Source organism: Colias eurytheme, chromosome 23 (genome assembly GCF_061535395.1).
Source record: "Colias eurytheme isolate Ceu_HAF_F1 chromosome 23, ilColEury1 Martin Lab GWU primary, whole genome shotgun sequence".
Classification (NCBI taxonomy): Eukaryota; Metazoa; Arthropoda; class Insecta; order Lepidoptera; family Pieridae; genus Colias; species Colias eurytheme.
In genome coordinates this window covers 4,320,549-4,343,754 of record NC_143002.1, presented here as the reverse complement: position 1 = coordinate 4,343,754, position 23,206 = coordinate 4,320,549, and the positions used below count along the sequence as shown (strand labels likewise).

General features: G+C 32.5%; 1 protein-coding gene across 1 annotated transcript; it reads left to right on the top strand.

The window, feature by feature from the left end:
* Positions 1–7,459: 7,459 nt before the first annotated feature.
* On the top strand, positions 7,460–10,205 carry LOC149898249 (uncharacterized). Its single transcript, XM_090115577.1, has 3 exons — positions 7,460–7,525; positions 7,655–7,810; positions 8,815–10,205. Exons 2-3 carry the CDS (start codon positions 7,683–7,685, stop codon positions 9,926–9,928), a joined length of 1,242 nt encoding a protein of 413 aa, XP_089971703.1. The 5' UTR covers positions 7,460–7,525; positions 7,655–7,682; the 3' UTR covers positions 9,929–10,205.
* The last annotated feature ends 13,001 nt before the right edge of the window (positions 10,206–23,206 follow it).

Genomic DNA, 23,206 nt, shown 5'->3' with positions numbered 1-23,206 from the left:
TTTCTGTCAAGTGTCAAACACAAAACCAATTCACCAATGAGCATCAAGAATTTTGTGTCGCTGGTCAATAAATCTGCGTTCATACCAGGGGGTGTCAACTCTATACGTCGAAACAGCGACATACCTACAAGGGCTATTTCAAGTGTGGCGATAGTTAAAAAAAAAAACGGGACGTAGTATGCCAGACTAAAAAATTTCATTTTTCATACCACTAATGTCAAGCTAATGTCACTTCTGACTGATGACGTACTGACAGACTGACTATGACCAAACAAGATGGAGGAGTTGTTTGTTTTGCCGTAGCGTCCTGTTGTGCAAACTGCAATCAAAGATAATTAAAACACTACGATAAACTGTTTTGTTGTAAGTTTTTTTGTTTGTTTCGACTCAGTGCGATCTAAATATCTTGAGATAGTGACTCTGAATTGTGTGTTGCGAGATATTGACTCAGTTTATGCGTTTTGAGATAGTGACTGTACCTACCTACCTGTGTTTTTTGAGAAATTGACTCTGTTTCTGTTTTTTGAGAAAGTGACTCTGTTTGACTGTTTGTGTACATATTTCGAGAAAGTGACTCTTAGAACGTGACCATGTCGTCGGTAATAAACGCCGAAAGTCGACGACGATGTTATAAGTGTGGACGTTCACCGGCTGAGGACTCACTCACTACATTGTTTCGCTTTCCTAAACCCGGAAAAACGAACACATTACGGTATGTATTCATATAATTTATGATGAATTACCTACATATTGAATATTGTATGTATGAATTGTATCAGGGCTTCGGTTCGAATACTTAATATAATATAGTAGTTTTATAACATTTAGATTGATTCTGGTTCACTATCAACCATCCTATTGTCAGTTTATTTTGATGTAGTTATAATTTTGTTTCAGCTGTGAATTATGGGCAAAGTACTGCTTTCCTGATAAACAATACTGGTCACCAGAATTCCAGAATAAACTTCATACAGAACATAAAATGCTCTGCAATAGACATTTTCCAAGGACATCATTTAGTGATTACCCGGAAACTTCAAAGAAGCTTCACAGATTTGCAGTTCCTAGTGACATCAAAGAGGTAATTCAGTTATTTATTTAGTACACATAATATAACAAATATAATCTTTTAAAATTGTCACATAATATTAAGTTTATAGATGTAGTTAGTAGTTTCATATTAAAATGTTTGCAGTATGTAAAACAATAAATGTTGGTTCAGAGCTCTATGGGATATACTACTAATATTATAATTAATGTGAAAATTCATGAAGATGTTTGAAAGCTTATTACTTAACAAATCTTAAACGGCTAAGCGAATTTGGATTTAACCTGTCACTCAGAAAGAGCATAACCTGCTTAAAATATAAGTTAGTCTTTATCTCAGGAAAATAAACAGTTCCCAAGCGATACACAATAAGTTTTCTGTATTAGATAAGCCAGCCCAGCTGGAACCGCATGCAAAGCCTATAGAAAAACAAAGGTTATATAATGTTTAAGGGATTTTGAGATTGTATGTTAGATTTTACAACTATTGTTGTAGTAGTAGATTATGATTATTACTACTACAAAGTTTTTTTACTTAAATTTCAGGCTGAACCTCAACCAGGTCCCTCATATTGTCAGGTGCAAGTTTTGAAAGATGTGACCAACTGCTATTCTGAACCAAAACCAGTACCAACCTATAAAAAACCAATACTTGAACCTCTACCTGGGACTTCGCATGTGTTGCATGCTTCATTTGAAGAAAATAAAGTGCTGAGTGAAATTAGCACTCCTCAGACACTAACAAATGAAAGGCAAACTAAAACCCCAAAAGAAAAATATCTTTTGGCAAAATGCAGAAAACATTTCAAACATATTTGCCAATTGCGAAATAGAATAAAAAAATTGAAAAATAAGGATATTCTAAAAGAATTAAATAAAAACGAGTCAGTTGATAAGTTAATGAAAAAATTGACTCCTACATTTGCCTTGTTGCTGCAAGCACAGATAAAAAACATAAAAAAAAAAACCAAAGGAAGGAGATGGACAACAGAAGAAAAAATAACAGCACTGAGACTATATAAAAGATCACCAACTTGTTATAGACTGATGAGAAGATTGTTTTGTCTACCAGCTCCATCTACCTTAAAATGTCTTTTGAGCAAATTCTCCCTCGAAGTGGGAGTCAATAAATGTATTTTCTCTGTGTTAAAAAGAACAGCAGAACTTCAATGTGCATCTGACAATGAATACATCATCATGTTTGATGAGATGTCAATTAAAAAAAATATAAAATATAATCAAAAGACAGATACAATAGAAGGATTCCAAGACCATGGACTTCAAGGCAGATCACCAAAATTAGCAACACATGCTCTAGTGTTCATGTTAGCTGGCATAAGAAAAAAGATTAAGCAGCCTGTGGCTTACTACTTATCCAGCGAGTATGTAACAGCAGACCGTCTAGCAGTCTTGATAAAAGAGGTAATGTTATCAAAACAATCCAAAATACTAACATTAAAGCTACCTATCTAATAAAACACAGAACTCCATTTTACTGTTATCTTTTATCTTTCTGAAATATTCTGCACACATATATTTAGAAAAAAGTAATTTGAAACATAATTATAATGTTAAAGAATAATTTTAGATATGTACTGAAAGTAAGTAATATCATAACCCAAATCAGTTTCCACAAATTAAAATAAATAATCATGTGTGTGTATTATTAATTTGTCAATTTTTTTTAGATAATACGTGAATGTCGTCAGGCGGGTCTTAGCATAGCGGCAACGGTTTGCGACATGGATGGGGTAAATCGACGAGCTTTGTCCATCTTGGGTGCCACTAGTGAAAAACCCTCCATTACTATTGATGATATAGAGATTATCAGTATGTATGACCCGCCTCATCTTCTTAAGTGTTTCAGAAATCTATTTCTGAAATACGATATCCAGTGCACTACACAAATTACATCAAACAACAAAAGTGGAATAGGTAAGAACTAATATTATGTGTTCTCATTTAGTAGATCATAATAATGCTAAATACCTACACATTAGTTTTTTTTTAATTAAATGAACTTCTTTATTTTAGGTGTTGCAAAATGGAGCCACATAAAAACTTTTTATGATCTGGACAATCAGAACCCCAATTTTGTATTTGCTCCAGGCTTAAAATTAGAACACCTCAATCCAAACAGCAAGCAAAAAATGAAAGTTAAATTGGCGGCACAAATCTTAAGCCATACGGTTGCTGCTGGGATGTTGGCGAAAATTTCAGAAGGTATATAAATAATATAGTTTTTACTTTTTAATAATATTATTTCAATCTATTAACAGAACTCTGTTTTTTGGGGCTCCATACCCAAAGGGTAAAACGTGATAGTAAGACAGTTTAAATTTTCACAGATGATGTATTTCTGTGGTTGCTATAAAAACAAATACTAAAAAAATAAATATTTAAAGGGGCTCCCTATACAACAAACATGATTTTTTTGCTCGTTTTTGCTCGATATTTATAACGGCAACAGGTAGACGCTTGAAATATTCACAGAATATTTAGTTACATATTCACTTTAAGAATAAATAATTAAATTAAAATAAAACAAAAATTAAGGGGGCTCCCATACAACAAACGTGTTTTTTTTGCAGTTTTTATAGATAATGGTGCGAATTCCTTCGTGCGCGAGTTCGACTCGCACCATGCCGGTTTTTTTTTTATTATTCGTTAAGCAAATAGTTTAAATACATTTTTACTTTCATTTTCAGGAGTACTGACTTCAGAAGCAGCTGTAACTGCAGGTGTTATTTCAAAAATGGACAAGCTATTTGATTCTGTCAACAGCGACTCCTCAGATTTGCGCCGCGGGAAAATACATGCGACTAATTTAAAAGAAACAACACCACATCTCCAGTTATTTAAAGAAATGAAATTATTTTTTAATACTTTAAAATTCTTAGGCTGCACACGCACACCGCCTTCAAAAGAAGGGTGGGTGTGGACTCTGAATGCAGTCGAACTTTTATGGAATAAACTACGTACTAAACATTCAAATGTTCAAAGTCTTGCCACCCGCAGACTACAGCAGGACCCATTAGAAAACCTGTTTGGCTGCATTCGGGGTAATTGTGGTGCTAATTACAATCCCACTGCTGGACAATTTGTTGCAGCCTTAAAAACTTCTATGTTAAGCAACCTAGCTCACCTAAGCACTGGAAACTGCGAAAGCGATTACTGCGAAAGTATAATTGATAATTATAAAGAGATATTGACCAAATCCACAAACATATGCACAAATGATACAATTTTACAAAATTTTTCATATTCCTCAGATTTCTCTGAGGAACTTGAAAATGTATGTACTGCTGAACCATCAACTGGTGAAGCTCAGGCATGTGCATATGTTTGTGGATTTTTAGTTAAAAGACTTGATTGTACCTGCACAAACTGTCTTAATATTTTAATTTCTAAGGAAAAAGGGTCAGTAGAACATTTATTTATTCAATTTAAAGAATACTCCGAAAAGCAGAGCTTGAATTATCCCCATAAAAATATAATAAATTATGTGGAATCCTGTGCTTTGGTGGCAAACAGAATGCTTGAAGATATAGGACACGAAAAGCAAGTACTTAAAAGAGTAAAAGAAAAAATTATAGAATCAGTTGATCATGAGTTTTTAAAGGCTTGTCCAGCACATTGGGAAAAAAATCTCAATTATTTTATTGACAATGTATCATATATTTGTATAAAGAGGCACTGTACATTAAAAAATCGTCAGTTCTCAGAAGAAGCTTCGAAAGCTTCCTTAAAGAGAAAAATTGATATTTTAAAACACAAATGAAATTGAAAAATAAAGAAAATTATTATAATTCCTGAGTTTTTTTTGCTAATGTTAATGTAGGTCATGTTTTTGAAGTTACATTTTTCTTTCTGGTTGTGCAATAGAAATGAAAAGTTATAACAAATTAGCATAATATATGACGTAGGTACTACGTCATATATTATGCTAATTTGAGATAATTATTCATTCCTATGGCACATCTAGAAAGAAAAATTCAGTTTTGAGTAATTTTCTCTAAAATATTTCAAATATCCCGCCCTAATCGCGTTCTTTAGTTGTTCTGGGGGTGCCACTAGATGGCGCGCAGCAAAACTGTCTTTACTTTTTTTGTACGAAGTCGTCGTTCTTCTCCCTAGAGTATATTTGTTCTGTGGTTCATACGTAGATGCGCAGTACAGGGCTCAGGGTGTAGGATACTCAGAGGAATAAATAGGTTTATTCCTCTGAGGTAGGATATTATATTTTTACGCAGTACGCAGAAGATAAGTTCCGCTTGGTACTCTTGGCACTACCTTGCCGTTATTGATTACATACAGGGTGTCCCAAAAAGTAGTGATGAACGGAAGCTGGGAGGTAGAGGACCAAGAGGGCTATCCGAATCACCCCCATGTGTGTTATGCGATTTTTCGTATTTTCGGAGTTATTACATTTTTTTCAATTTTTCATCTATCGCCGAGTACGATGAGATTTTTATTTATGGTGACGTGAATTATTGCGCTAGATGCTTGATTTTTTTTGTGTGCTAAGCTGAAAGATAGGCCAATTCAGTATGGTAACATTTACTATCGTTAGATCTTCGAATGGAATAAAAAAAAGAATTAAATGCCAAGAAAGATAAAATTACCCAGTATGTTCATAACTTCAAGGGCCCATAAAAAAATAAAATCACATAAAAAAGGTTTTCCATTTGGCTTTTAAAAACTTGCTCTATCGATCAGGTAGCCACCATCAAAATTTCATTTTATTATTCTGAAGGCTTCAATCGAAAAATTGAAATCTAAATGTGGTAAGTGCAAAATTTTTATTAACATGATGATCATTAAAACCAATAAATAGGTGTTTAATTACCAGAATTTTTTTAAATAGCCCCGCTGTTGCTCAGTGCAAGTGCGACATCACCGTAAAAAGTTGTCTTTTAAATGTCTGAATGCTTTTTTATCATTTTTAATGGTTTCTTCTGCTACTATGAATTTCCGGGTTATTTCGTCCAAATTGGGGCATTCTCTCAAGTAGCCGAGGTCTTTTTAGTATCCCCATTGAAAAAAAATCAATGGGGTTTATTCGAGGGACCGTGGAGGCCAGGCTTTAAAGCAGGCGTCACCGGCGCATGCGCAGGCTGCAACGACCAATCCATCTTTCAGGGTATTTTTGCCCTTTAGCCTGGCCTCCACGGTCTCCGGACATAAACCCTATTGAATTTTTTCCGTGGGGATACTACAAAGACGAGAGACTGCCACAATTTGGACGAAATAACCCGGAAATTCATAGTAGCAGAAGAAACCATTAAAAATGATAAAAGAGCATTCAGACATTAAAAAGACAACTTTTTACGGTGATGTCGCACTTGCATTGAGCAACAGCGGGGCTATTTAAAAAAATTCATTTTTAAACACCTATTTATTGGTTTTAATAATCATCATGTTAATAAAAATTTTGCACTTACCACATTTAGATTTCAATTTTTCGATTGAAGCCTTCAGAATAATAAAATGAAATTTTTAGGGTAGCTACCTGATCGATAGAGCAAGTTTTTAAAAGCCAAATGGAAAACCTTTTTTATGTGATTTTATTTTTTTATGGGCCCTTGAAGTTATGAACATACTGGGTAATTTTATCTTTCATAGCATTTAATTCTTTTTTTTATTCCATTCGAAGATCTAACGATAGTAAATGTTACCATACTGAATTGGCCTATCTTTCAGCTTAGCACACAAAAAAAAACAAGCATCTAGCGCAATAATTCACGTCACCATAAATAAAAATCTCATCGTACTCGGCGATAGATGAAAAATTGAAAAAAATGTAATAACTCCGAAAATACGAAAAATCGCATAACACACATGGGGGTGATTCGGATAGCCCTCTAAGTCCTCTACCTCCCAGCTTCAGTATATCACTACTTTTTGGGACACCCTGTATAATATTATGATATTTTAATTTTATATAAAAATTAAAAAGCAACCATAAAAGTTGCGTTGTTACGTGACTGTAACTTGTAAGCTGTTTTATAGAATATCTATTCGTTTTATTATGTTTCGAATTTAAACGTAAATTTAATAAATAGGTGAAATCGTGGTGTAATCTATTTATTATTATTGTAGATTAAAGATTAATCTTCTGTCTTCAGGCGAATTGATTGTCTAGGTCTACCAAATCAAGAATGGCCATTTTATGTTTATGAGCAAATTATAGATTAAATTGTAGATTTATATATATATTTGTTTACTTATATACTACGTATACAGATTTGTGCATTTGTGGTTTCGTGTTTGGATTCAGCGAGAACAACTCTTGTTTTATACATATATATTAACATTGTTAGTACCTGTTAGTACTGGAAAATCTACAACCTTGATCGAACGAACCAGATAGAACCATAGAACTTAGAAGTGACAACTGACAGTTGACAATTCTGAAAGGTTTATCGACAGGCGACAGCACATGTGTTATTTCTTGTTCCAGAAAAATATTGATATTGTGCGTATTGTGAGTTTTTTAAATTTAATGCGACTGCGATACCTTATATTTCAATTAATTAAAATATATCATCAAATAATAGCGAGTTATTTCTCAACTCTATTAAGAAGCAATCTTTTCTATTTTCAGATTACTTTTGAAAATTTGCAAAAAAAATATGGTTGTGTTTACTTGTGGTCATTGCGGAGAATCTGTTCAAAAACCGAAAGTTGAGAAACATTATTTGACGAAATGCAGAAACAAGAACCCAAACTTATCGTGCATGGACTGTTTTAAGGATTTCCTGTGAGTATGAAAAATCAATAAAATTTGTTTTTGTTTATATTATAGTTTATAGATTCAATAAACATCGTACAAGTGTCAGAAACATGAGGGTGATAAGTTAACAGTTTTTATTTTGTTTTATAATGATTATTGCCCTTATTTGTGTATGCCACGTTGGCTGCTAAGTGCTAAATGAAAGTAATATTTAGCACATGTAGGTGTCGCAGGCAAATTGTGTAATTATGCAGTTAATAAACGGCATAATGGTGTAATAATGTCATTTATAAACAGCATCTGTCACTTTACAAACGCTCAGCATATTGTAATATACTGAGAATTTATTTTTTCCAAACATAAAGTTACCATGCTATTCGTAAACTATCTAATTATTTATTTGCGTGTGACATATTATGTGTATTAATAATAGGCATTAATCATTATTGGTCTTAAAATAATTACTAACTTTTCACCTACAGAGTTATTTCATCATGATATTAATGTATTATTATCATAGGTATTATTTCAAATGCTAATCTATCACTGTCCTATATTTTGTACAGTTCTGTACTGTAGTTCTAGTATGTTGTATACATAACTTTTTTTTTTTCCTCGTTTCATCTGCAATCAGCGGTTTTCGCTATAAGCGGATGTGTTGTCAGGCAAAGTTTGGCATGTAGAGCGAGCCCTCCAGTAAGGACAACTGCTCTTCAAGTAATAAAGCTAGATTACATCTTTTCTTTTGAGACGTTTGTGGTAGGACCTTTTTATCAGTTCCTACCACAAACGTCTCAAAAGTATACATAACTTGACTCACTGAAATCTATCCATTGAAATGTTTAAACTTTAACATTTGTAACATAGGTAGGATTAGTATATTGTATGACTAGGAGTATTATTTATTTGAAGTGGTTAAATGTTTTATTATGTTTGATAAAAATATAAAATACTCCATCTTATATTTTGGGTGAAACTAAATGTATTTATGTATAAGAATGTCTCTCAACCAGTTTTTGGTATGATTACAGGGGAAATGATTATGAGTCACACACAAAGTGTATAACTGAAGAGGAGCGTTATTCAGGAAAAGGATTTCAAGCCAAAGAAAAGAAAGGTGAGAAGAAGCAAAATGCTTGGGTGGAAATGTTGCAGGCTGTGCTCGATGAACAAAAGGATGCATCCAAAAATGTTTTGCGCATAATTGAGACTATTAGTAAACATAACAATACACCAAGAAAGAAGCCTAAATTCATCAACTTTGTTAAAAATGTTTGTGGACATAAAACAAACCCGAAAGACATAGATGCAGCTTGGGACCTCATTTCTGTGAAATTAGGAGAACTATCCAAATTGAACTCGCAAAATCAGAACCAAAATAAAAAAGAGAATGAACCCAAAACAAATGGAACAGATGAATCTTCAGAAACAAGTGCCAAAATAGAGAATGGTCATGATGAAATTAAAAATGATGAAAATGATGATAGTGCTAATGCAGAAAATGGAAAAGCTGATGAAGGTGAAGAAAATAATGCGGAAGAAATAAATGGAGATGCAAAAGAGCCTGTGAAATTGTCTAAGAAACAAAGAAAAGAAGAGAAAAAGCGACAAAAGTATGAAGCAGAGCTTCTAAGTGCTGAAGCACCAGCTGCAGATGATGCAGAAGAAGATGGCGAAACAAAGAAGAAAGGCAAGAAGAATAAAAATAAGGCTGAAAAGGTTAATGATGAAAATGTACCTCTTGATGGTAAAAATAAGATCAAAAAACGTAAGAGACAAGATACAGTGACAAATCCAGAAGTTGTTGATAATGGAGTAGTCACTAAAGAGAGTAAGAAAAAACTAAAGACTGAAGAAGAGGCTGAAGAAAGTATTTGTCTTCATGACCAGAATGTTGCTAGAAGTGAGGACACAGAAGAAAAGAAGACTGGTAAATTCGATTGGCATGAGGTTATCATATCTGTTCTACAGAAGAAAGGCAATGAATTGCCATTCAAAAGGCTACAGAAAAAGGTCCTGGGGGAATATTCTGAATACACTGGTGGTGAGGTAGATGACAGAATTGCTGATAAATTTATAAAGAAACTGAAGAGTGCTCCAAATGTGAGGGTTGATAAAAACAGGGTTACGCTTATTGAAGAGTAAAAGGGAATTTTAATAAATGATTTTCTTTCAACATATAAGCAGCCCACTGCCATAGAGGGAGTTATTATTTTATTATTTGTCTATTGACCACCCAGACATGCAATAATGATGTAGGAGAACCAAACATAATTATAATGTACTTATACAGTTCTACCAAACACATATTGTAACTGATTTGATATTTCCTACATAGAGTTATGTACATTTTTTGCAACTATATCCTGTTTCATAAAATATGTTGCAATCTTTAAATATAAAATAAATGATAATATAATTACATTTCGTTTTTATTATTGTATAATTCTTCTTAAATACACTGGATAAATGAGATGTCTATTATAGATGAATATTATAATCTTATAATTTGAGTCTGTCGATGAGTTGAAATTGTGGTATTTCCTAATTATTTGTGTTTCAATAGAACAATTCATTGTTCAAATTATATCCATTGTTTGTAATGGAGTACAAACTGCACTTGGCAAATATGAATCCGATGGCTTTATGTTCTAATTTGAAATTAATAACCGAATAATAATAATTTAGTTCAAAATTGGGCTTTTGTTATATTGCAGTAGGGAAACTCCATAAATTAATCGATTCAATTTATTTACTTACATGTTTTCACATGTAAATAAATGGAATCGGTGAAACAATGATTGGAAATCAAGAGCAATTAATTTTAGATCAGTTTTAGGTCGTAGATAGGATTTGCTTATACCTATAATATTATTCTGTGTTTCTGCTCATTTACGATCACTTTACATTCTAAACGACTTAACAGCGAGGTACATACATATTGATATGCCTAATGTTCAATGAAAAAACATTGATGAAATGGTAAATGTTGAGAGAAATGTTTATCATTTATGTCTGTCCATATTATCACAATGTTATTGTCTGCTCTACCTATGTTTGTTTTATAGATAATAAGAATTGTTATTCCTACAATTTCGCATAGACCTATAAAAAGGTCTTTGGCATTTGCATGTCGGATCAACGGTTACAAACAAAAATCGCCATTCCCCCTATCGGCCATCATTTATCATTCCTTTTCATGCCCTTTATTCCCTGTTCTATTTCTAAAGTAAGATTAATGGTTTAGTTTCAAGCAATGCTAAATTTAGCTGGCCGTTGATCTCAATTAAAATCGGGTTGTAATAAGGTAAAAATAAAAAAATGAATCTACGCCTATCTACCAGATGTTGAAGAGGTAAATGAACCTTCTTTTTCACTTGTATGTAGGTACCTATCAATTACGAGCTAGTCATAGTCTATTCTGAGGTGGAAAGCCTTCGTATAATTATAGTGGTTACAAAGTATTACTTATATTCTTCTTATATTGATTTTAAATAATAATTTATCATGTACCTACCCATTCAGAAATTTTTTGATAATTTATAATTACATAGATTACCTAATATTATAATGATAGTGAAGTCAATTTATTCAATGTTTTATTTCTGGTTATTCTGTGACAGTCACTAGCGTTTCCGAGGTTTATGAACACTTGCAAATCGGAAATCAAAGCAATTTATTGGTCTATAAATCTTTCCAGTAGACATATATGTATGTATATTCGATTTTGTTTACATCGGTTCGAGAAGGGCTTCTTTACGAGTAATGTCTTAACCATATAATTGATTATTATCTTTTACTCATCTCATGGCAACTTGCCAAAAGTGTTTCTACTTGACATTGCTAACTAAATAATATTAGAGGGATATAACTAAATAATGAGAAGAAAAATATAAATAACGAGGGCGTAATCTAAACATGTAGGCAGGCACCTAATATAGGTACCTATGTTATGTACAAAGTAAAACTGTTTATATTAAAATATTCTAGTTATCCATGTCGCAATAATGGCATAAGCATCGTTTCATAAAAAGATGTCATACTGTGTTTATAGCACTCAGCTGACGAGGCAATATAGTCACTTTATGTTATGTCGGCTCAACATTGTAGGCGGTAACTTGTTATTGCCATAAGCTCTTTTGTGGAAATATTACAATGTACATATTTAAATATTACCTAGATACCAATTTGTGCAACATTGTTAAATTTACGGTGTTTTATATTGCGTAGGAACTTAGTTGTTGTTTTAGTCTAGTCTTTATGGAAAGCGTGTTCGCGTGTTCGTAAGCTTTTATTGAAGCGCTGTTTCGACTTTCGAGTCTATCCATATTAAGTCAAAGTATAGTAAAAGCACGTTAAATGGTACCTAATAATGTAAAAGTTAAACTTATGCAAAATCTATGTACATGTAAATTTAACCTAAAATCATCTATTTTATGAAAGGAAAGTGCTGAAAGCTGAAGCTAATGATAAACTTTTAAGGCGTTACCCGGCAATTTCGACTATGTTCAACCTCTATAAAGTCTGGTACAACATAAAGCACAATACCGAAAAAAATATATAAAATAGGATGGTCTTTGATCTTTAATTGCTCGCGAGGACTTTTTTCCAAAGTTAATAGATTTCTAGAAAAAAAATGTGCCGTGGTCATCGATTTTTCCGCAAATACTCTATAAACTTCGTAACCTGCTGACTTAGAGCTCTGAAAATTTTATGTTTAATAAATTATCAGTTACACAACAGTCCCTGACGAGGATTTTTTGTTTCACTGATTGGTATATTTTTAAATACAAAATGCGAGGAAAAAAGTAGGTGCAGCGGGAGAGGTTTGAGATCCGTCAAGTATGGTCAAGGTTATTAGCGCATGTATAAGCCTTAAATGTATTTAACTAAAATAAACTATTGGTATTTACTGAGTTGTGATCTTGATTCTTGACTACAAACAATAATTGTTAGTAGGGTACCTATTCCAATACGCTAACGGACTAATTTTTAGTTTTATTTTACATTTAACGATCGAACGTTTACCTAATAAAGAAGAAATGCACAAAAAGCTGCTTCAATAATCTAATTTGAGAAAATTACACGTCCTGTAATTTCTTATTTATTTAATAGTTAAACAAGGGGTTCAAAAACTTTACCTATTTATATTTTATTCGCTCTTCGTCATTAATCTGAACCTGTTAATCAACTTAATTAAAAGTTTCACAAAGTTACCCTTTAGGTATCTACTGAATATACATGACAACAGGCGGTGTTTTTGCGCAGATAGTACCTACACCTAGTATAATATTTATAAATATGGATGTAAAATATAGCACGGTCTAAACATTTTTGAGAGGCAAGACGCGTTCACTATTTTCCTTAGAGATTCCATAGATGGAAGTACTTCCTCGTTGAGTCGTCTTGCAGTTTTATGCCAAGAAGTCATACATAGTATGTACATACATAAAATGGCAAAGCACATAATATGATACTTAGGTACATAAACATGTAAAATAAAATCTTCAGTGGTTGATTGCTTTGATATTTTCATTTATAAATTTCTGCAAGTAGAAAAGAAATGTATTTCTCTCTGTGCTATATATCTATTATATCTTAACCGATATCCAAATCCATTATATTCAGAGTCATTCTGCAATTAATTATTGTACGAGATACTCGTTCGCTAGTCTAGCTTTCGTCAAAGAGTAGGTAGGTACCTAGAGTTAACATTTCTCAGCACACAACGTACGAATTTGATCCGTATTATTAATATTCACAAAATATATAATCGTATAAAAAGCTACATGTACTTAAATCGCACGGCTCAAGCTAAGCTGATCCTTCTTATCTTTCAGCGTCAACATCTCGTATGCGTAATCCGATTACATATTTGAGTGTAATGTGAGGCTTAGGACGAAGTTTGGAAAACGTCGATTGATGTGAAATAATAAGTGACCTAGTAGTTAAAACTATGTCGGGTGAACACCCACTATTCTCATAACTTAGACTATGTAAATAATAAATTTTCCGTAACTAAATACATCAGAAGGCAGAAGCTTAATCACTATAGTATTATATTATCTGTGGTCACATCCCTGCTTCAATGAGTGAAGGGACTTAATAACTAAAAGATTATATCAGTAGCCTGATTTGGGTAAAAATTGCAAGGTGTAATATAACAGATAACATGGCCCATGTAACATGGGTAATGTATGTCGTATGAATTAAGTTAAATATGAAATGAAGGATGAATATAAAATTATTTTAAAGAACGTGGTTGAATATCCTTATAACAAGCATTGTGCTAACAGATAAACCAAAAGAGCAATTTATAGAACTTTTCACTATTGTGTCTTTGTTCAAGTTTCACGTAAAATCTACTGAATAGATGTTGTTATCCACTTTGTAAGGGAAGTTTTAATGGATAAAACTTTTACTTTTCAAACCTAAGTAACCTGAAAATCTAATAAACCCTTACATTCAAAACTATTACGACAGCCTATCTGAGTGTAATTTGAGTGACTTTCAGTTAATATTCATTGTAACGGGTAAATGATAAGGGGTCTGTAAGCAGCTAAGGTCACGGCAGTAAATCCACTCCCGAGTTATAGTTGTAATGGTTATTCCAGGAACATTTTGATGTCTGAGTCCGATGTAAATCGAGTTTATAGCTTAAAGGAGCTTGCACACTAAATTGTAATTTCAAATATTAATAACGAAGATACATATATATATTAATAAAAATAAAAATTTATTTAATTTGATAGGTACAAGTAGAAGTTTAGATCTCTATTAACTGGAAGGAAATCGTTGATGTAGACGTACGTAGGTATTACGTTATGCTAACTTTAATCATAAAGATGCAGTATATTAATGTACATTTACAGACCTCATATTAATATCTAAATCGTGCATAAAAATATTTATCAAAATAAATAAATCAATAATAAAACCCGTGTCACACAACGCGACCAAAATTTACGAACTGTTTAATTAAACCATGTGCACACAATATGCTAAATATTCGGACCAGTAAAATGGAGCGTAGTGTGGAGGCTTGCTAATGTTTTCGCTAAACTGTACAACCGCAATTTTGTCGAGATTGTTCAATTTAGATACGTATCATCTGCGTGTTTATTTAGTATTTCGTTCGCTTTTATGAGTTACTTTACGTATTCCGCTCGAGTTGCATGTTGTTTACTTGATTAACACGAATTTGGGTGTATAATATAAAGTTATTTTATGATTATTGTGGACCTATGTTAAATGAAATACTCTTATTGTATTTAATTTATTCATATAGGCACGCGTTTACGTGATAGCCTGTAGGACGTAGTTATGTACATACCTACATCGCCTTTACATAGCACTTGCCACCATGATTCATGAAAGGCGTCTGCTCGTTTGCCTTCTTATAATATTAAAAATGCCGTAAATAGGTATCTGTAGAATTATACGCACTGTACTATCTAAGTAGGTATTCAAATAACTTTATGAAATAATTGTATCTAGAAAAGTATCTACAAAACAAATGAGCTCAATCCCAAGAGGATTATTGTGATTTACTGAAGAGTTCCATAATTTAGCTTTTGTTCGGTTAGCAATACATATTTTATTCTTCTTTTTTAAATTAAACTTAAAGGAAATCCATATAAAAAGATTTAGAATGTAAAAAAAAACAGTATTAAAGCCGATATTCTAATGACGTCGGAAAACTTAACCTTATTTGCGGCGTGCTTATAACCCATCTAATATTAAACTTCAATATCTTATTATTATTTACGTTCATATATGAGTAACATCGTCAAGCCCTGGTACATGTTATGTTTAAATTGAGCTCAGCTCGTAGTACGATATTTTAATATATTAAAGGGTGTACTGAATAAGTAAATATCTTTCATCCGAAGCAAGCAGATGCGACCCATCTCATACACATATTGATAATATTACTCGGCGTAGCTTAGCATATTAGATATTTTAAACCAATTGGTTTTTGTTAGCTAATTGAGTTTATAAACTTTAATTTTTTAAACGGGTTATCGTCGGATACATTATTTTATACATATAAGAGCGAAGCTATAAAGTTGAAATGCGAGGTAAGCTTCATTTTTCAAACACATTCAGGCTCATAATGGTAAAACCAGTTAAAATAAATGGTCAAAATAAAAATAAGTTTATCAATTAATGTAGGTTGTTACTTACTTAGTTATAATTGAATGAAGATCGCTGAAATTTTTTTTTTAAATAATAAAAAAATATATTTTAATTAATGAATGGGCGACCTGATAACCAACTTTAATATCAATCGATACGTCTGTATCAATTAGAGACAACCAAATTTCCTTTGTTCCTAAAAAAATCTAAAACAAACAATTATGCCAAAAAATAAATATAGCTGTAGTCCCTTATGAATAATTTATTTAGGTCTATAACTGAATAATTAAGATAAACACTGACATTACTGACCTGTTAAATATTTATATATTATTGTCTATGATTTATTTAGGACGTGGAAATGAAAATATTTGTTTGGGACTATTGTGTGTTGTTGATTTTAAATAATCGCTGATACTGTAACGGTTATGCTGACTTAATTAATGTTACATATAGGGTAAAAGTGGGATAGATGCCGCACTAGGATAGATGCCCCATTTTCAAAAAACCTCACTTCCCAGAGTCCTGACTACGAATTAATGATTTAAATAGGAGCTCCTATCACCCCGCACCTCGTGTACGCATGAGCTGTTGTTTGGTGAAGACGTGTTTCGCTAGTGCGTGTTATAATATCGGCGGCGAACTTCACGAACACGTTAAAATTTAAAAAGGTTGATATTTGCCTTTGCATAACTTTATAAGTATTAATAAATTTCACTATATTTCTTATTATGTCTATACACTGGTTCATTAATCTAAGTGAAAATAGTGGCTCTTTTGTTTTTATTTAATAAAAAAACTACTGGGGCAGCTATCCTTATCAAAAAGGATAGTTGCCCCTTTTTTTTCGAGGGATAGATGCCCTTAGGGGCCTCTAAGGGCATCTATCCCTCAATACATATGTACATGTTAGTATCGATAATCACAGGTACTGTTTATATTTTTACCTGATTGCGTCAGAGGTTTTCTCTATGTTAACCGATTTTACTCGTTTAATTTGCTTTTTTTTTGTTATGTTTACTTACTTATTAATGATCTGCCCTTATACTGATTGTAGGAGAACCACGCCACGAAAATACAAAAGAAAAGAAGGAGTGCGAGCGCAAGTATATTCTTGGACAACAGAACAACTATGTGAACTTGACATTTGCTGGTTTATCATATTAATTTTATTAGATTTCGCGTTTATAGAGTATGTCAGGCATCTATCCCACTCTGCAGGCATCTATCCTCCTTAGTATTTTCATGGTGGGGCAACTATCCAACTAGGTAGGCATCTATCCTCAAAAAAGGTGTTCTACAAAAATATTTATTACACATTATCTATAAATGATAGGATAAAAAATATATATAGTAATTCAAAACAGATAGTTAACCTAGCTATATTCATACAAAGTGTTCGTATAAGATTCATGTTTTTTAAATTATGAGGCTATTTCAAAAAGTGGGGCATCTATCCCACTTTTACCCTATTTATTATAAATATATGCAGTTTAGGCAGTGTATTGCACGCCTCATAAGCGAAGCGTTGAGGTGGGTACTACTGTCACTTCGCGCAAAACATCTGATTTTTCAAACTTAAAATGTCTTTATGTATCATACATTGCACTTGTAAGATAATACATACACACATATATTAAGAAAAAACACTATTTTTAACGTTCATGATATTTTTGATGTCATTTTTGTTATTTAAACTAGTTAAAAAACAGTTTAAAAAAGTTCTGTCTTGGACGTCCGTGTGTCTGTATGTGCGGATCCTTTTTCTTGTTAACACGATAGCGACCGAAATACTTTACTAATCGAGTCTTTTTTTTTCTCTTACGCTTGAGTATGCTCAGGAATAGAACCCTTTCATTTTTCAGGGTCTGATTCGATGTGGTTTAATTGTTATTAAATAAACAAAAATAATAATTAATAAATATTTATTAAAAAAAAATTATGAGGCGTGCACTTTTGGATTTTCCAAATTATTTTGATCATAGTATAAAGAGATCTCTCTTAGGTAGATAGAGACCAAGCTCTACTGCTGCCTTCCATCTCGTCATATAAGTGGTTGAGAGAATTTAGTATAAATTCCCACTGAATCAGTGATACTTTTAAATATAAGTACTCGTAATTAAGTCGGTTAAAATAGGAGAATTGTTGATTTAGTAGATAGCACTTAACCTACTATAGATGGTGAACAAAAACTCGACATTAAAGAGAGCTCGAATAACTTCCAGAGCCATTTTTAATGAAAGGTGTTAAAATGGTTTGGGAATTAATTCCCGTCGTATAACACAAAATTCATTAGGAGTTTTTCAATTCAGTCATTAAAACAACTTCGCGCCCTACAAATGAAATAAAAAAGTTTTACAATAGCACTTAAAGCCCAAGAGGGTGAGAAAGGGCTAGTTCATACTGTACGATTTTAAGGGTTATTATCTACCCAGGTACTTATATTCTAAATGCGAAAGTTTGTGAGAATGGATATGTATTACAGGCAGTATGGATGTTTGTTACTCTTTCACGCAAATACTACTGAAGACTACTGCGGCTTCGCTTGCGTTACAATTTAATCATTTCAATCCGATTACAATTAAATTTGGTAGGTAGCTGAAGGCCCAGTATAAGACATTATAGCCATACTTTTTATCCCGTAAATTCCACAGGAACGGGAATTTTGCGGGTTTTTCTTTGAAAACGCAGGCGAAGCCGCGGACGGTAATCTAGTATTATCATACTTTAACTTCCTAGAAGAATGACAAAATAACAAGAATATCATAAGAAGGAAGGGGATAAGAACAATTCCATTTATTCTATGTTTTATAATATGTAGATATCTTTTTGCATAACGCAGGCGAATTGAAAATGATTGATAGCTTGAAAAGTTATGGGAAAAGCTTTTTGCATAAGTAAGCAGTTATTTATACGGTGGAGACGAACACAATAAATTGAATTATCATTTTTATCAAAGAGGAGGAGGTTATCAATTCTATAGTATGTATTTGTTCGAATTTAGTTGTTTCTTCGAAATGTGTGAAGTTTAAGTTTGTAGATTTAAAGCAGTGTCAGAAGTGAAGCTTTTAAGTCGTTTCTGAAATAATTATGTAAATAAAATCAATATAACGGAAAGTTTTTCAAATGAATTGCAAACATTTGTGTTCATATGATATATTATTATGATCCTTTCACAACCGAACATGATCAAATTTCATTATCAGGACAATAGGGTGCCTGGATGGTTGCTGATAACAATAATTGATATGTTATTCATTCGTCTTATATTACTCGACATCGTTGTTACCCGCAGCTTCGCCTGAATGGTCCTAAATCAAAATCTGCTGCGTAATTTTAAAGACATACAGAATGCAGAAAGCGACTTTGTTTTACTATCTAGTGAAGATTAATAATGACTATAAAATGAGATTAAACAATTCCCTTATGTAGGTCATACCACTGAATTTTAATCTCCCTTATTAATGAACTTTTCCACCATGCATTGTGATGTAGACCCTGAAGCCAATATAAATGCAAATTGCCTTCATTTTGACTGGATATAATGAAATACTGTTGCATTGACAGCTTCATTAACAAATAATAATACCCTACGTTAATCATAAAAATAAAAATAAAAAGGGCGTGTGTGCCGAGCACACGTGTTTGAAGTGAAACTTCTTTGGCAAGATTCAAAGATACCAAAATCGTCGCCTTACTCCATGACGTGACGGTAGAATAAGTTTTACTTCAATATCGTAACAATATATGTGTTGTTTTCATTATAGTTAATCGTAATTTGTAACTCAGATTCACTTGCCAAATAATTATTTTGTTTTCATAACAATTATTTTGTTGTTAGTTAAATATATTTGGCTATAACACAAATTCGGTTCTTAACCGTACAGCTGCTTTAATTTAATTTAACAAGCGGGAATTATCTCAAATATATTAAAACGAAATATTACAGTCCTGGCATGATGCCAGAATGTTCCACATGAGCATATGTTAGGGAATAAATTAATGCATTTGGTTTAGTGACGACCACATACTTAGGCATAATATATAATAATGTAGGTACATATATAACATATTATACTAGTATGATTTACGTATTTTAGATTGCTCTCCATCGCGGTGGTGGTTGGGTGTAGGTACATATGTATTAAAGTGAAACTTTTATTACATCGTCTCAAACTTTTTGGTCTGTGTAGCGCATGTCGCGTGTATCGCGGCTGCCGAGTAGGTATACCTACTCGGCAGCCGACCGACACGCGACATGCGCTACACAAAGCAGTGTTCGGAACCGTTCGAACAGTTTCACTTTTACCGTGGTTTCATAAAACCACACAACATTTTTGTTGTTTTTGTAATTTAATGCATTTGAAAGTTTCTGTATTATATTGTGTAGGATTTATAGGATAGAACGCCAGTTGATAGAATCCTTTAAAGCTCGTCCGTGTTATGAATTTACTAACATTAAGGCACTAAACAAACTAGACACAGTGCTCTATTTTATATCTTAATTTAGAAGAATTCAAAGGCATGATCGTGGAGAACTTCAGATAATATTATAATCTTTTACTAAATGAGCCAGTTGGATTTTTTATTGAAATAATTTTTAACTGGTTCAGAAATGACAGATAAATTGTTAAATCCTGCCTACCTCTAAAACCGCTTATGTTCGTTGTCGGATTTCGACTGACATTTTCCTTGATTTAGCTAGTTAGGGCTACTATCTACTATCTAGTAATGGCCCTTTCTACACATCTAGAAACTTCCATGCTAATCTTGTTTTAGTGCTCTTAATGGTATTAACGGATTTAAAAAGTTAGAGATATAGAGAAATTATAATATTATTTAATGTGGAAACATTTGAAGTCTTTAGATATGACTGCGAAGTAATTTTCCGACTTAGTTGAAGAGTTGTTATTTACTTTCAGCGTATTCAGACAAACTCAACACAAACATTGGTTTACTCAACTAAGCATCTTTTTCAAGTGCTTTTGAAATATGGACTGTAATATTAAGAACTACTAGCAGCTTGGGACTTTGCTTTTATAAGCCACATATTTTTATTGTACTTTGTACTTTTTTACGAATTCAAACTCAAACTCAAACATTCATTTATTCAATTAGACTACTATTTAGTAGCACTTAATTTACTCTCCAAAATATAGACCGAAAAAGAAAATTGACCCCACATAAAACTTCAACTTGAAACACGAACCCCTACCATATGCATTCACGTAAAAGGTATCATTTATGAACCTACCGATTATCTTGCATTGTAAGATCGATCTCAAGTTGTGGTTCCATTGCACGATTGTAGACCATGCTACGGGATCGTTAAAGCCTTTGAATCCATCGTGTATTTCGATGCAAATACGTAGTACAATTTAAATAGAATTTCCGATCCTTGTGAATTGTTATTTTATTCGTAGCTAGTGAATCTATTTCGATACGGCGTATTGAATTGGTTTGTGAACTATTGTGTGGTCCGTTTTTTTCGGACATAGAGACAAGGACATACATTACGGGTATGAAAAGTGCTGTGCTTCAGGTCCAGACTTTTCAATGCTAAAAGTTTTAAATAAATATTCGACGTTGAATATTTGAAAATAATAAATGTAAACAGCTTCTTTTTAACTGATTTTGTGGTGACGTGGCCGGGGTAGTGCATTTAAACAAATTCATTTTTCGATAGCCTTAATATCTAAGTAATCATTTTATACCTTATGCATTCTTTGAAGATGGTAGATTTACGGTAGAGTTAAGCCTGCGTAAAGGTCGTCTCTAAATTTTGGTTACGCAAAGAAAATATTTATCCATCCAGGAGTTTTTGTTAATTTCCCGTCTCCTTCAAGCGATGTTAATAAGTGGTTCTCGCTGTAACGCCTTAATTATGAACGGTTCTGCTAACTTGATAATGAAAGAGGCCAGAAGTTTGTTTGTACTAGTTAAATGATTTAATTTGACTCTTAGATTAAAGGGATTTGGTAACGAAGAAATGGAAGTGGTGTTTTGTGATGAGATTATTTAAGCCGTTTATCGTTATTGTTCGTGTAATGTCAATCAGTTTTGCTCAGTGGTGGTGTAAAAGAAATACAACAGCTACTGCAATAAATATAATTACAATTTACAGGTATCTTGAGGCATATATTGAAAGCTCCGTCTTAAATAAATTAAAAAGCTTTTTTATACGTTAATAAAACGTCGCGACATTCTGAGAACCTGTGTGAGAACCTAATATAAAATAGGTTTAAGAGTGGTAGATTGATTTGAATAAAAATCTGGTTCAATAGTTTGGAGTACGATCTACCTCTTAGTAAAATTTCAAGCATCACAAGCGAAATTGAAGTGCTATTTCATGCCACATTTTATATTAAAATGCTGTATCATCCTGGATAATTGTCGAGTTTCATACTGCTACGAAATACATAACTAGCGGAACGAATGCTTTAATCTGGTGCATAATGCCTTGAGTTATTACTATCATTTTAATATGCAAGCGGTTTATGAAACTCGAGAAGAAATGGTTGCTAATTTAATGTTTTTACAACGGATTTTACATACGAAATTATTCAGCAATAATAGTTGGTAAATTCCGTTGGTATATTTCAGTTGTAGATTTATTTTGATGAGTTTTGAATAATTTTTCTCCTTTTTACCAGGCTTACTCACAAATGCTAAAAGCAGATAAAATATAAATGCGAGAGTATGATGTGGGAATGATAGGGTATTCTAAATACATGTTATTATACATAGAAGTTGTATTTGCGAGTTGCACGCTGTAATATTGAAATTCTCATCAGTACAAAAGTAGGACAATTAGATAGAGTAGGTACGACATGTGTCGAGAAACTTTTGTAGATAAGAATAATCGATAAAGGATATTCCTTTCTATTCAATAACTTAATTTGTTTTTTTTAAGATTTAATGGCCTGGTTAATTTAATTTGTTTAAAATATAGTTTACATTTCTAATATCCATTTACCTATTACCTTAGACAAGATAGTATGTATTATATTATCTGTGGCAGAGAATTCATAACAACAGAATCCAGTAATTAGGGGTCTAATTATAATCTACACGAACTATACATTCAAATTTAGGCGCGTTGTTAAATAAGGGCTGTAAATTACTACATTAAAACCCTTTGTTTCTACAACAATGTGATTACAAACATTTTGGGAATATTTCCATCCCTTTTAAATCTCTTTGAGTAAGAAACCATGTTAGAATTTCAAGGTTCGTTGAATTTTATACTTTGTAGCGAAATTTGGTAGCTCATATCGTAAACTA

Bases quoted from the DNA above. Each gene is read 5' to 3' on its own strand.
- LOC149898249 (XM_090115577.1), top strand. From the start codon at position 7,683: ATGGTTGTGTTTACTTGTGGTCATTGCGGAGAATCTGTTCAAAAACCG. The intron at 7,811-8,814 runs GTGAGTATGAAA...GTATGATTACAG, and splicing joins GACTGTTTTAAGGATTTCCT to GGGAAATGATTATGAGTCAC.